Source organism: Delphinapterus leucas, chromosome 19, assembly GCF_059928025.1.
Source record: "Delphinapterus leucas isolate spDelLeu-1000000601 "Yukka" chromosome 19, BTC_Dleu_Yukka2, whole genome shotgun sequence".
Lineage (NCBI taxonomy): Eukaryota > Metazoa > Chordata > Mammalia > Artiodactyla > Monodontidae > Delphinapterus > Delphinapterus leucas.
In genome coordinates this window covers 54127840-54141723 of record NC_143147.1, presented here as the reverse complement: position 1 = coordinate 54141723, position 13884 = coordinate 54127840, and the positions used below count along the sequence as shown (strand labels likewise).

The 13884-nt window shown below is 56.3% G+C and overlaps 1 protein-coding gene across 2 annotated transcripts in view; it reads right to left on the bottom strand.

Moving 5' to 3' along the window:
* The window catches only part of CRHR1 (corticotropin releasing hormone receptor 1), a 50960-nt gene extending 38332 nt beyond the window's left edge, over nt 1-12628 (bottom strand). Inside the window, exon 1 of one of the 2 annotated variants that reach the window (XM_022589037.3) lies at nt 12148-12628. In XM_022589037.3, the coding sequence (XP_022444745.1) occupies nt 12148-12180 (33 nt within the window). In that variant the 5' untranslated portion in view covers nt 12181-12628. The remainder of the gene's footprint in view (nt 1-12147) is intronic. The other variant, XM_022589038.3, reaches the window with a different exon arrangement.
* Nucleotides 12629-13884: the final 1256 nt, after the last annotated feature.

Here is a 13884-nt window from a genome sequence, read left to right as displayed (position 1 = left end):
CTGGCAGCCAAGAGACAGAAAATTCTGTTTCTCAGGCTTCACCTCAGAGATCTGGGCTCGGCAGGCCTGAGGGGAAACTTGGGAGTCTCTCTGTTTTTTGAATGTTCTCCAAGTGATTCTGAAGTGTCACCAGAATTGAGGGGAACTGCACTAGCCCAGTAGTTCTCAAGTGGGGGCAATTTTGTCCCCCACAGGACACGAGGCACCATCTGGAGACATTTTTGGTTGCCACAGCGAGGAGAAGCTACGGGCATTTTGTGGCTAGAGACCCGGGATACTCAGATGCATTCTCAAATGCACAGGCAGCCCCACAGCAAGGAACTACTTGGTCCCAAATGTCAACGGTGCTGAGCAGCGGAAACCCTGGGTTGGAGGCTTTTGCAGCTCCTTCCCAGCTCGGAAAACGCTCACTTGCCTGCCCATCATGGAAGTTGGGAGTGTGGAAGGAAGATGGTGATGGGAAGGAGAATGCTGGAAAGAATGAGAGGACACGAGGGAGGAGCCTGCAGGACAGGAAGAGGCCCTGATCTCACCCTGTGGCCTTGGACCCGTCATTCCCCCACCTCCTAGCCTCAGCCCAAAGTCAGGAGACTGCTGGGAATGACCCCTCCTGGCCAGGTGGGGAGATGGGAGGTCCTTCCCCTCACTGCTGTCCTGGAGCCCCCAGGCCTCCTCCTGGAGGGTGTGCACAGGAGATGCAGACGAAGCAGGAAGGTGGCCACCTGTGGGTACAGCCAACGCTGGGGATCAAGCAGCACAGGCAGGGCACGTACGCAGCCTTTTCCTGGAGCCGTGAACCAGGGCTTGCCCAGTGTGCCCCCTGGGCAAGCTCCTCAGAGGCAGAAGGCAGAGCTGACCCTGGAGAAGTCGTGCTCCCTCATCTTGGGTGAGTCCAGGGACGAGGGCTAGAACCAGCGTGGGGCTGAGCCCACCACAGAGGAAGGGCTTCCCGTGTCTCACCAGAGCTCTGTGACTGTCATGTGTCTCCCCAACCCCTGCCCCGACCTCGGTGGGTGATAATGTGCGGGTTGATGAGTGAGAACGAAGCGGGGGAAGGGGCCCACCCAGAATCTGCCAGGTGGTAAGGGCTCTGAATAAACCGAAGGTTTCCACCCTCTTGGACAGGGGTTCTTCCTGCTTCCGGCAGCCCAGCCCAGCTGCTACAGCACCGAGTCTTACAGCAGGAGGCGCCCAGGTACAGGGCTGGCCGGCAGCCAGACTCCCTTGAAAAGTGAACCAGAGATTCTGGGCTATGAATCCTGGCCCCAAAGGAGGGGTTTAGATCAGCGCTGCTGAAAGGGCGGTGGGGACTGTGCGGGACTGCAGACTGTTCATTATTGAGAGTGAGCATCTGGAAACGCTGATACGAAGTTGTCTTGGCTGTGATCTCATTGAACAGGGTCTAGACCACTTCAGATGTTGTCCAGCTCTCCAGAAGAGTCACGTGATGCAGGCTGCATGGTTGTCATGCACAACAGGACCACATGCCGTGGACTGGAAAGACCCACGTGGGCCTTCCCTACAGCTAGTTTGAGAAGCCCTGCTTTGGCTGGAGGAGAGCACACGATGGCCAGCTCATCAGGGAAGGCCCCATGGAGGAAGAGGGTCTTGAGTACCAGTTGGGCTCGTGTCAAGGGGAGGAGTCAGGGGAGAGTGGGGGACAGAGTGGAGGCTGGGGGAGGGACCTCACCAGGGAAAGCAGCAGGTCCCACTCATTGAGCTTCAGGGGGGACAGGCCCCTCAGCACACAGGCATTTCCTCCTTTATTCTCCATCATGGTCCAGAGGAAGACCAAGCCCAGAGAGGTTGTGTGACTTGCCCAAGGTCACCCAACCAGGAAGTGGCGGAGCCGGCCCCAATCCCAGGCCTCCTGCTTCCTCAGCTCTAGGCACAGTTCTCCTCCCCCAGGGATGCTCTGCTTCTCAGGGATGTACATGTGCCACTGCATGGGCCCGTAGTTTCACAGCCTGGCAGTGGTGTTCACTGTGAGGTCACTGGGGCCCAGCAATCTGGAGAGAAAGACACCAAAGTCTGCCCCACACCCACCCCTAGGGAGCTAGAGGGTAGGGATGTAGACTGAGAGACAAGATCCCACGGAGGGAGCCAAGAATGGGCTCATTCCTGGGGTTTCCCTGGTGGCGCAGTGATTGAGAGTCCGCCTACCGATGCAGGGGACACGGGATCGTGCCCCGGTCCGGGAAGATCCCACATGCCGCAGAGCGGCTGGGCCCGTGAGCCATGGCCGCTGAGCCTGCGCGTCCGGAGCCTGTGCTCCGCAACGGGAGAGGCCACAACAGTGAGAGGCCCGTGTACCGCAAACAAACAAACAAACAAAAAAAGAATGGGCTCATTCCCTTCCCCCAGTGTCCTCTGCCCACCTCTGCCTTGTCTGGCTATTCCTGCCTTGTAACCAGCAGAACCGGGACAGCGGCGGGGAGGGAGCCCCAGGCTGCCACCAAGCCTCCTCCCCAGCCCCTGCCTGGGGACTAAAGTGCCCTGGACCTGCTCTCTGAGAACCCCAGGCTCTGAGAAAGTTCTTGCATCTCTGTCCTCAGCCCAGCTCCAAACCTGCTTCTGGCAATGTCTCCTACCAGCCCTGCCCGAACCCCTCATGAAGCAAAATGCTGCCCTTGCTTTTTTTTTTTTTTTTTTTTTCCGGTACACGGGCCTCTCACTGCCTGGCCTCTCCCGTTGCGGAGCACAGGCTCCGGACGCGCAGGACCACCGGCCATGGCTCACGGGCCCAGCCGCTCCGCGTCATGTGGGATCTTCCCAGACCGGGGCACAAACCCGTGTTCCCTGCATCGGCGGGCGGACTCTCAACCACTGCGCCACCAGGGAAGCCCTGCCCTTGCTTTTACATGTGGACAAATGCCTCCAGTGCTACGGGAACCAGGGATGGAACGTGGGGCAGGACTGGAATCGCTAAATGTTACTAAATGGCGCCAACAGCGTAGCACTCGATAAGCCATTGCGTCATAAATCCACTTGCAGAGCCGGGGGAATCTATCTGTCTAGCTTGTCATTTCCATGTCTCCTGTCGCCATAGCACCTCCACACACACAGATAAATGTTCAGCGGGGAGATGCCCTCCATTGAATTCAGCATCTATTGTGTGCCTTCGGAGCTTGGAGTACTGGGTTAGGCGCTAGGGACACAGTCTTGTTTTTGCTTTCATTTTTAAGGGAATCCTCCTGACCCGGCAGAGCTCAGAATCTATGGTGGGACAAGGGCTTGGGTTAGGTGAGAGTGACCAGAGGTCCATGCGGGGTCTGGCTGGTAAATGTTTTGAGCATCCTGTAGGGGGACAGACCAAAGAGCTGCAGGGTCCCCTGTTGTTGGAGAGCCCAGGCTCCACCGTGAGCCAGAGGGTCACATGATGGGGAGGAGGGCAAGCAAAGGAACGACCAGGGAGAGATGGACTTAGACTGGAGGGCTTCCTGGAGGAGAGGGTAGTGGTGGTTCAGGGAGAATTTGGTGGACCTATTAGACAGGATTGATGTAGAGAGACTGGGGGGACAGAAGCCCTAGAAGGAGGAATACTATGGCCAAAGGCAGGCGGCGGGCAGAAATGAGTATTCTGTGGAGGTAGGAAGGAGGGCTGGGGCAGAGGGCCAGAAGAGCCGATGGAGAGATGCGGGGAACATCTGGTTTTTTCACCCCTAGAGTAGGAGAGAAAAACTCCATGGGGTCGCGTGTGTGGGCGTGGGCACAGAGGCCGCTCGGTGAAGAGCCAGAGAAGCTGGGCGAAGTGGAGGGAAAGGGCAGGAGGAGGGGGACAGGCAGCGGCTCAGACCAAGCCCAGGACACAGGCCTCCCTCCAAGGACCAGCCTCTCGGGCTCCCAGCCAGGCATGTGCGGCCTGGGGCGTGGTCACGGAGGCTGTCCAACCTGCCATCCACCCCCACTACTGACCCCAGGGCCCTGGGGGCCCAGCTGCTACTCTGGGAGTCAGTCTTCCAGCCCTGGCCCGGGCAGGAGGGCGCTGCCCACCTGTCTCATCGGCCTGACTGTGCAGCAGCCTCTGAGTAGGTAGCAGTTGGGGGGGTGCTATTAGAAACACTGCAGATGACTCCCTGAGGATCCCAGCGTGTGTGCGTGTGTGTGTGTGTGTAAGAAAGAAAGAGACAGACTGCACACTGGGGGCCAGGTAGATCCTCAAAGGCAACAGGCTTTGTTCCTTCTGACTGGGTTGGGAGAGCCCAGCCCTGGGGTCGCTGGAGGGTGTGGGGTTGGGGGGAGCTCCTTCCCGTGGGCAGGCATCCGCAGCCTCCACAAGGCACGCCTCAGAGCATCCCTGCTCTCCGGGGCTCTGCTGACCCTGATGGCTGAGGAAGGCTCCTGGCAGCAGATTAGGGAGAGTGGGGGGAATTCTTGTAAGAAATGGAGAGGGGGGATGGGACTTCGCTGGTGGCGCGGTGGTTAAGAATCCACCTGCCAACGCAGGGGACACGGGTTCGAGCCCTGGTCCGGGAAGATCCCACATGCCGCGGAGTAACTAAGCCTGTGTGCCACAACTACTGAGCCTGCGCTCTAGAGCCCGTGAGCCACACATACTGAGTCCATGTGCTGCAACTACTGAAGCTCGTGCACCTAGAGCCCGTGCTCCACAACAAGAGAAGCCACCGCACCGAGAAGCCCACGCACCACAACGGAGGGTAGCCTCCTCTCGCCGCAACTAGAGAAAGCAGCAACCAAGACCCAACGCAGCCAAAAAAAACAAAGCATGAAAGAAACTCTTAAAAAAAAAAAAAGAAATGGAGAGGGGCGTTTCCTGTAAAGGCCATCTCTGGCCTCAGTACCAGAGGCACACGTTCACTTAGCTGCTAAAGGGAAAGTACTAAACAAGAACAGCCAAAAAAGACACGCAGGTCTTTTTCTTGCTATCACATCTTTCTCTCTCCCTTCCACCCTCCTCCCTTCACTTTCCTCCAGGCCCTTCTGGCCTCATCTCTCTCTCTCATGCCAACTTTAGCCAGTGGTCTCCATCTCTGCATCACCTTTGGTTTCTTTTTGTCTTTCTGCATGTCCATATTTTATATAATAATAAAATCATCTATCCTGAGCAGGCCCATGGGCACCCAGCTGGGCCTTTGCTTCTGACTGTGGGGTCGGGGCCCTCAGTGCAGGGGGGCCTTCTGCCCCTTAGACAGCCCGGGGCTTTCCCTCGACCCTTCCCCAGGGTAGCCAAAGCCCTCCTGGGCCTGGTTTCCATCTCCAGCCTACACAGCCCAGGCCCTCATCCCTGGCCATCCCTCCCTATCCCACCCAGCTCTGTCCGCACAGTGGCGGGGCTGCTCCAGGAACAGCTGGTATCTCTGGAAATCACGGAGCCCTTCACACATCCTGCCAAGGAGGCTGGGGAGACACGGATGAAAGCAGGGGAAACCCTGATGTAAATGGAAATGTCGCAGCCATCGCTTGCCCTAGCCCATCACCCTGGGCAGCCTCCCCTCCAGCTCTTCGGCTCCATGCTCCTGCCAGGGGTACTGAGCAATACATTGTCCCAAAGGCCTGACCTCCCAGCACTGAAAGGTTCAACTAAGTCTCCCATTGTGCCTCCGGGTAGCCTCACTACCTCTTAAAACTCGCTATGGGTGGGCTCCAAATTGTAGTCGGTCAGCCTAGAACAAACCCCCGTCTCCCTGGTTCTTCAGGCACAGAAGCAGCTGGACCAGTCTGGCCAGTTTCTGTCCTGGGCTTTGACCTAGGCGTCCTGGCTCCCGGCCAGATTGGCTGGAGGATGGGAACAGATTGACAGGTGAAGGGGGGGGCCAGGTGTGCACCCCACAAACCTCATCTCTAAGCACCTCACTGGGGCTGCTCCCTGGAGACCAGCGGGGCCAGGGGAGGGACTGTGATATTGCTTGAGTTTATAGGGAAGAAAGAGCACCCACAAACATCTTCATCTGTCCCTGAAATGGATTCATGGCTCCTGGGTGGAGAGTTGCCAAAAAACACATTCGGCTAAAGCATTGAGTCGGGGGTTCTGTGTACATGGGACCCATCTCCCAGAACTGCATCTCAACACACCCATTTCACAGAAAAGGAAGTGCATGTCCATATTCCCCAAATCTTCCTCCTTCCCTTCCTGCCCTCCTGCCTTCTAGCTTCTCAGTTTTGTTGAAGTTGACACCAATTACTCTGAAAAGAAATGGTTAATAATCTGTTGCTTAATGGAATCTAGTTGGTTGTTTTAAAATAATTGTTTGCGTCAGTGACTTAATCATTTTGTATTATCCTCCTTACATGTCTCTTCTTTTTTTTTTTTTTTTTTTTTTGCGGTACGCGGGCCTCTCACTGTTGTGGTCTCTCCCGTTGCGGAGCACAGGCTCCGAACGCGCAGGCTCAGTGGACATGGCTCACGGGCCCAGCCGCTCCGCGGCATGTGGGATCTTCCCGGACCGGGGCACGAACCCGCGTCCCCTGCATCGGCAGGCGGACTCTCAACCACTGCGCCACCAGGGAAGCCCTACTTTTTTTTTTTTAAAGATTTAATTTTATTTATTTTTGGCTGCATTGGGTCTTCGTTGCTGCGTGCGTGCTTTCTCTAGTTGTATGTGGTAAGCAGGGGCTACTCTTTGTTGTGGTGCACAGGCTTCTCTTGTTGCGGAGCATGGGCTCTAGGCGTGCGGGTTTCAGTAGTTGTGGCACGCGGGCTCAGTAGTTGTGGCTTGTGGGCTCTAGAGCGTAGGCTCGGTAGTTGTGGTGCATGGACTTAGTCGCTCCGTGGCATGTGGGAACTTCCCGGACCAGGGATCGAACCTGTGTCCCCTGCATTGGCAGGTACATTCTTATCCACTGCGCCACCAGGGAAGTCCCCATGTCTCTACTCTTAATGCCAAATGTTTTCACATGTCAGAGGTGTTCAGAGGGCCAACAGCAGGCACCTCTGTCCTTTGCCCTTTGAGCTTGGCTGATGGCAGGTGGCCCCATCCCTTCTCCCCAGGGTCTACGAAAAGGACTCTGGGGCAGGAGGAGATTCTACATTGCTAAGTATTCCTTCCTCCACCTCCCTTTCCCTCACCACTCCTCCTTTTGCTGTTCTTCCTTGGATTGATAAAATTCAGTAAAGATTTATTAAGTGACTACTATTGTTAATATTTATTAAGCACTTACTGTGTGCCAGACAATGTGCAGTTGTGCTTAATTTCACACTTGACATCTCATGAAGTCATTATGATTATCCCATAAAGTAGATACTATTTTTCCTCTTTTTTTTTGTTAAACAGATGAAGAAACTGAGGTTCCAAGTGATAACCTAGCTTCATAGCAGAGTCAGGTTTCAAGCTCACATCTGCTTCACCTGATGTTCCCACCCACACAAGAAGATGCTGATTGCCACGCTGGGTGGAGTGAGGGCTGGCTGGCCGAGACTGACAAGTTGGAAGACAAGCATTTAAAAAGGACTTGATGATGTTACTTTCAAGGGACTCTGCTGACAGGGGCCCCCAAGGATCTAAGTAGACAGGAGTCATTTGTAATTAACAAATTCATTCATTGAATATAAAACTGCAGCTAAGACTTGGCCTTAGCTCCAAAATGGGCTCACTCTTCCTTCTTTTGATGCCATGAATGGTTAGGTAGAGTCAGAGCTGGGAGAGATCACCCCACCCTCTCCTTTCACAGAGGAGGAAACAAGAAAGGCCCCAGGTCACCTGCTAACAGCCTGCTCTCCTCCAGACCAGCCAAGGCCCCACCCTCAATGGATTCTCCAAATCACCAGGTGCTACATTGGCTCTTTGTTGCTTTCTTTTCTTTTCTTTTTAACATAACCATAGTGGGCCTAAGGGGGGCAGTTCCAGTCTTTTCTGCATCAGAGGTGGCTTTTCTGCCAGGATGGTTTTGGCATCTCTCAGTCTGTTTGGACAGGACACCTGCACCTCCTGGGAACAGCAACGGGTCCACTCTGATCATGCAATACTAAACTGAAGGAAGCAGCGATAACACCATCCATCCAGCCAACAAACATTTGTGAAACGCTTATTACGTGCAGTTGATTATTAGGCCCAGTTCTATGACGGGTGAAAGATGCAAAAACACTACATGTTGAATGTCCAAGAGCTTTTCCTAGCTGTTTTTTCCTGCATTATTTTATTTTCTCTGAAGAGCAGGCACCTTGCAACTTTTTCTGAAAGCAAACTCTGTGCCAGGTGCTGTTCCAGGCACTTTGTGTATTAACTCATTTCATCCTTACCTCAACCTTTCGAGTTAGGTATTGCCTCCATTTCATAGCTGGGAACACTCAAGCTCAGAGAGGGTGCTTGGGTCCAAGTACTGAGGTCCTGCAGCTGGGAAGGGGCAGAGCTGGGAATTGAATCTGCTGCACCCCATTCTTCTCATATGAGGTTGTGGCCCTAAGGAGTGTTTTTGGAAACAGATCTTGCACAGAGACATGAAAGGTAAAAGAGAATCTAGTCAAATACCCGTTTACGGAGAAACGGTAGCTCGGAGAGGGAGGGTAACCTACCTGAAGTCACACAGCTAATTAGAGGCATAGCTGTGACTGATGTCAGGTTTGCCAACTCCCAGGTTGATGGTCTTTCCAACCCAATAGCTTCTAAAATGATCAGCCCTATACCTAACCCCTTCCTTCTAGGTCACATCATGTCCGGGGCTCAGGCCCATGGGCTTGTAAGCACCACGGGCACTTGGGGTGTTGCCAAGGGCACCTTCGACCCTCCAAACTCCTTTTTCTGTGCAGCTGAACACCACTGATGCTCTCCGAGGATGCAAATGTTAGAGAGGGTGAGAAATGGATTTTCCACTTGAGCTCATCCTCAGGGGCCCTTGGTCAGTGTCCTGCTTTTCCACGAATCTATGCCCTCCTTAAGAACTGGACGGACCCAAGTCATGCCCCTCCCCAGGGCTGGACATATCAAATCCTGACGGCTTGGCCTGGCTGTCAGCCCCCCTCTCCTACTTTGCCCCTGGGCTGTGGCCATGCCAATAGTCCCCACACCCCATGGCTCACTTGTTTGCCCTTGTTTTCCCTCCTGCCCATGCTCCCCTCAAAACCCGGCTCCATATTATTTGTCAAAGAAGCAATTTGGAAACAGCCCAAATGTGCAGAGACACAGACATGGCAGAAGAGCATCCCCTCACAGGGAATACGCAGACGTTGACGATCTCCCTCTGGAGGCTCCGGAATAACATGGGACAGACCTGGGTTGTGACAGTAAGTGAGGGGGCCCAGTGGCCACAGCTGTGTCCAAACCTGCACTTGAAAAAAAGGCCTGCAGGGATTTTTTTTTTTTTTTTTTTTTTTTGCGGTACGCAGGCCTCTCACTGTTGTGGCCTCTCCCGTTGCAAAACACAGGCTCCGGATTCGCAGGCTCAGCGGCCATGGCTCACAGGCCCAGCTGCTCCGCGGCATGTGGGATCCTCCCAGACCGGGGCACGAACCCGTGTCCCCTGCATCGGCAGGCGGACTCTCAACCACTGCGCCACCAGGGAAGCCCAGGGATTATTTTTTAAATGGCAACAATAGCTGTGTTAGGAGGGTGAGACTGTAATAATTTCCCCCTCTGGTTTTCAAACTTTGTGTAATACTGCTAGATTGCTTTTATGACAAAAGCAATAAAACCAGCTCTCTCTTTGCAGAACTCACTTTCCTTTAGTAGCCCACCAGGACTTGCCTTCTCCGCTCTTCACACTCAGCCAAACCCACCACTCTGAGCCACACTTGGGTCTCCCTGCGAGGAGCTGTGGCTGGTGGGTAGGTGACTCGGAGGTGGTCGGTCCCTGGCCCTCCCGTGGGGGCAGAGACAATATTTCACCTGTCTCCTTGGCCTCCACGCACACTCACACACACATCATTTCTCCCTCACTGACATACACAACCACCCTCCCATGCACACACACATTCTCACTCATACACATTCACACACACTCTCCCCCAGTTCTCTGTAACCAGTACAGTGTGAGGCCCATGGTAAGGGCCCCAGAGTGGATCCTTTCCCAACACTGGCTGAGTTGTTGAGGACAGCACCGGATTTTGGATGAACCCCACCTAGATTCAGACTTTGATACCAACAAAACCGCCTGCGCTCTCTCTCATCTGGCAGAAGTCTAGGATGAGATTTTAGTGGCTTAAAAGATTTTCTGATAAAAGCTAACAAAGCAAAGCCTTCGAGCCACACTACCTGACTCTGAATTCTGGCTCCACCACTCACTGGCTGTATCAGTGAGGGACAAGTTCCTTAGCCTCTCTGTGCCTCAGTAATAATTCCTACTTCCCAGGACTGTTATGAGGACTAAGTGACTTAATATTTGCAAGGCAGGTAGAACACTACCCAACAAGCTGTATATGCCACATGAATAAAAGAAAAAGCAATTATTTAATTGAAACCGCATTAGCTGCGCATTCATTCACTGCCTCTCACTCATTCAGTATGCATTTACTGAGCACCTACTGAGTTCATTAGGCCAGACATAAAGGGCACACATCTCACCACCTAGCAGGAAACACAGCAACAGAAAAAAAAAACAACTGTTTTTCCTTTTAGAAGAGCATCATAATTCTAAGAGAAATTTGCACATGATTCTAAGAAAGGTCAGAGAAAGAACATTTACCTATTACCATGTAAACTCAAAAACAAAAACCTACAGTTCAATCCTTTGAGTCCATTTAAAACGCTGAATTTGGTCTAACTGATTGGTGAATTTAGACCCAGGTTTGCTACACTCTAGCCTTTTGGAAAATATACCCGCTCAGTGCCATCTAGTCAAGCTCTCTGGATGTCTCTCCTCCTCTCTCCCTCCCCGGGTCTCCTTCATCACCCAGAAAATAATCTCTGGGTTCACCCCCAGTCCTCAGTTTAGGAGTGGGGGAGGGGCTATGGGTTCAATCAGACCAACCCTTAGTCATTTTTAAAAACCAACTCTTATATATTCGGGAGAGGGAGGGAGAGAATGGAGAAAGCCTCGGTAACTAGTGATGTCTCAACTGACGAGCCGGCTGCTGTTGCAGTTTTAAATCTTGGTTTAACTCAAACCACTCTGTGTGCTGATGTACGTACAGTTGGTTTAATAACTGACGGAAAAATGAAATTCAGTCAATCCGCACCCCTCCCCCCAATCCGTTCAGTTCTTTTGAAGTTAATAGCTTGTAAAAGCGCTGAATCCAGTCAAGCTGGTGTCTGTGCTCTGGTCCCCACTGACCCTGCGGAGTCCGGATCCTCAGGCAAGAGCCGTGCTGGGGTCCCCCGCGGCGGCGCCGAGGCCCACCCACCCCTCCCTCCTCTGCCGCCTCCTTGCCTACACCCCGCAAGCCGAACCGCTTTGGGAATCGCCCGGCACCAGGAAGTGGCAGCTGTCACTAGCGGCGGGCCCGGGTGTCGACGCCCCAGCCCTTCCCCGGGCCCCGGGGCAGGCCCCGCCGCCCCAGAACTTCAGCGGACAGACTCTGGACGTGCGGTCTGACGACTTTCCTAAACTCCGGACGCAGGAATCGCGTCGCCAGAGCCCGGGCAGGAGCGAGCAGGCGCGGGGACCGACCCGCTAGTGCAAAGGCTCGGAGAGCCAGCGTCGTGCTCCTGCGGGCGAGCCGGCGGCGGCGGCGGAACGGTAACTACCGCCGGATGCTCGGTCTGCTCCCCGGAGATTGCGATATTGATCCAGGGCTCGCAGGCACCGGGGACATTTATCTCCCCGGACTTGCAGGGGCAGGAAGGAGCTCCCAGGGACAGGGCGGAGGCGTGCGGAGTGGGGGACCTGATGAGACGGTGCTGGGGCGGATGGGGAACCCCTCTGCCGGGCCTCCTGTCTCGGGACCCCAGTCTACCCGGGAGGGTGGGAGGGGGAACCCTGCGTCGGTTCCCACAGCCTAGAGCGATTCCCCTCACTGAGCTGGTTACCCGGGGGGCGGGCTGACACCCCCCCACCCCACGCCCACCTCCCGGCAGCTTCGCCACAAAGATTTCTTTTTTCGCCAGTGTCGTCCCCCTCCTCCCCCCGCCCAATGCCGGCTCCAAAGGTCTAGAGGCAGGGATTTGGGCTGCTCCTCAAACCCCGGCCGCCCCCGGACCTGGGCACAGTTCTGCTCAGTGACACCTAGTTTTCCGCATCACACCCATAGCCCACCTAGCCCTGCGCGCCCAGAGCTGCGGGCCCGCAGTGCTCGAGGGCTGACCGGCTCGCTCTTACCTTGACAAGCCGGAGCTGCAAGCGCCGTCCCATCCTCGGGCTCGCTCTGTCACCGTCCTGGATGCCTGGGTCCCTCGGGCATCCCAGAGGGGCCGGCCGGCGGGTGAGGGCTCGGGCTGCGTGGGTGGGCGGCCAGGCTCCTGTGTCGCCGCGGGTGGCTGAGGCGCCCGGCTCCGCGCTCCCCGGCCCCGCAGCCCGGCCCGCCGGGCTCTCGCTCTCCCCTTCCCGGGCGAGTCCGGCCGCCGCTTTCTGACTCAGCCCGGCCCGCAGCTGCCTCTCGCCCTCCGGGAGCCCGCCTAGCCCCCGCCGCCTACCCCGCGGTCCGCGCCGCTAGTCGCCTCGGCTCCCCGCCCCTTCGCCTGGGCGTCCCCTCCTCTCCGCTCCTCTCCCCTCCCCTCCGGTCCCGCCTCCGCGCCTCGCCCCTCTGCTCCCTCCCTCGCCCCGCCTCCTCTGTCCCCTCTCCTTCCCGGGGCTGGCTCCCCGCGCCCTCGCGGCGCTGACCCCCTTTTCCCCGAGCCCGGGTTTGCGGCAGTCGGCTGGGCGCGCTGGCAGCGCTGGCGGCCGCCGCAGCCCGGGGAGAAGCTGGGGGGTGGGGGGCCGGGGGCGGGAGAGGAGGCAGCTTCCCGCCCTCCGCCGGATTTCAGGCTGGGGCCTGGGGAGTCCGAGGGAGTCTGAGGGGACTTGGGGGGCTCAGGTGAATCTCTAAGAGCGAGGCTCTTGGAGGCTGGGGAATAGGGCAGCCCGGACTGAGCAGAGGCGCCGCGGAAAGCTGGTGAAGCTGGGAACTGCGTTCGGGCAGTTCCCGCCCTGCGGCGGGCCGGAAGGTCCCCCCGCCCCCACCTCAGCAGGGCCGAGGTGTTGGTCCAGACCCCCCGCGCCTTTGAAACTGGCACGCCAGGTGCGCGCTGAGGCGCGAAAGCTCTGAGGGGGGAACCCTTCTCATTCATTCATTCATTCATTCATTTTCTTTCATTCGTTCGTTCATCCTTCATTTATTGTACAAACTAAGCGCCTGCCAAACCAGTTTGGTCCCGGCAAGGAGCTTAACCTGGGAACCCCAAGAGCAGGGGAGATGGCGGTGCCCTGCTGGACTAGCCGGCCTCTGAACGCCGCGGAGGGGGAAAGTCGAGCGCGTATTGCGCTACGAAAGGGACAGCAGCTAGGAATCCAACGGGCTGGGCGAGGAGGAGGTCACAGCGCCCCCTCTCGCCCTAGCCCTCAGGGTAGGGTCAGCCGGCCCGCCAGGCCTCCTGGCCTCCATCCAGCCCCTCATCCCGCCCCCAGCACTGGGAAGCCGCTCCCGCCTCTCCCAGCTCCTTACACTTTCCCCTCCAGCTCTTCCAGGCAGACAAAACTTTTGACTTCTATCTCTTCCTTCCTTCCGCCAGAGCCGAAGGGGGAGGTAGAGAAGTGACTCTACCCCACTGAGCCTGGGCCTGCAGCGGCAACCGCAGACCCTCCCGAGGAAGCGGGAGCGCTCCGGGCGGAGCACGCTCCCGGAGTGGTGGTCAGCCGGCTTTGCAAGCCAACTCTGAACCTAACCGCCCTGGATTCTGTGCCCTGCCGCGCCCACCTTCCACCTTCGGCCTTCTTCCTTCCACCCACTTCTCAGCACACTGAGCAAAAGCCAGCACATTCATGGGTCCAACTGATTCTTCATTTAGACAGGGAGTTTTTGTTAAGAGGTCTTGCGAGGAAGCTGGGGCGCACAGACAGGTGGTGACCGGCCCAAAGTGG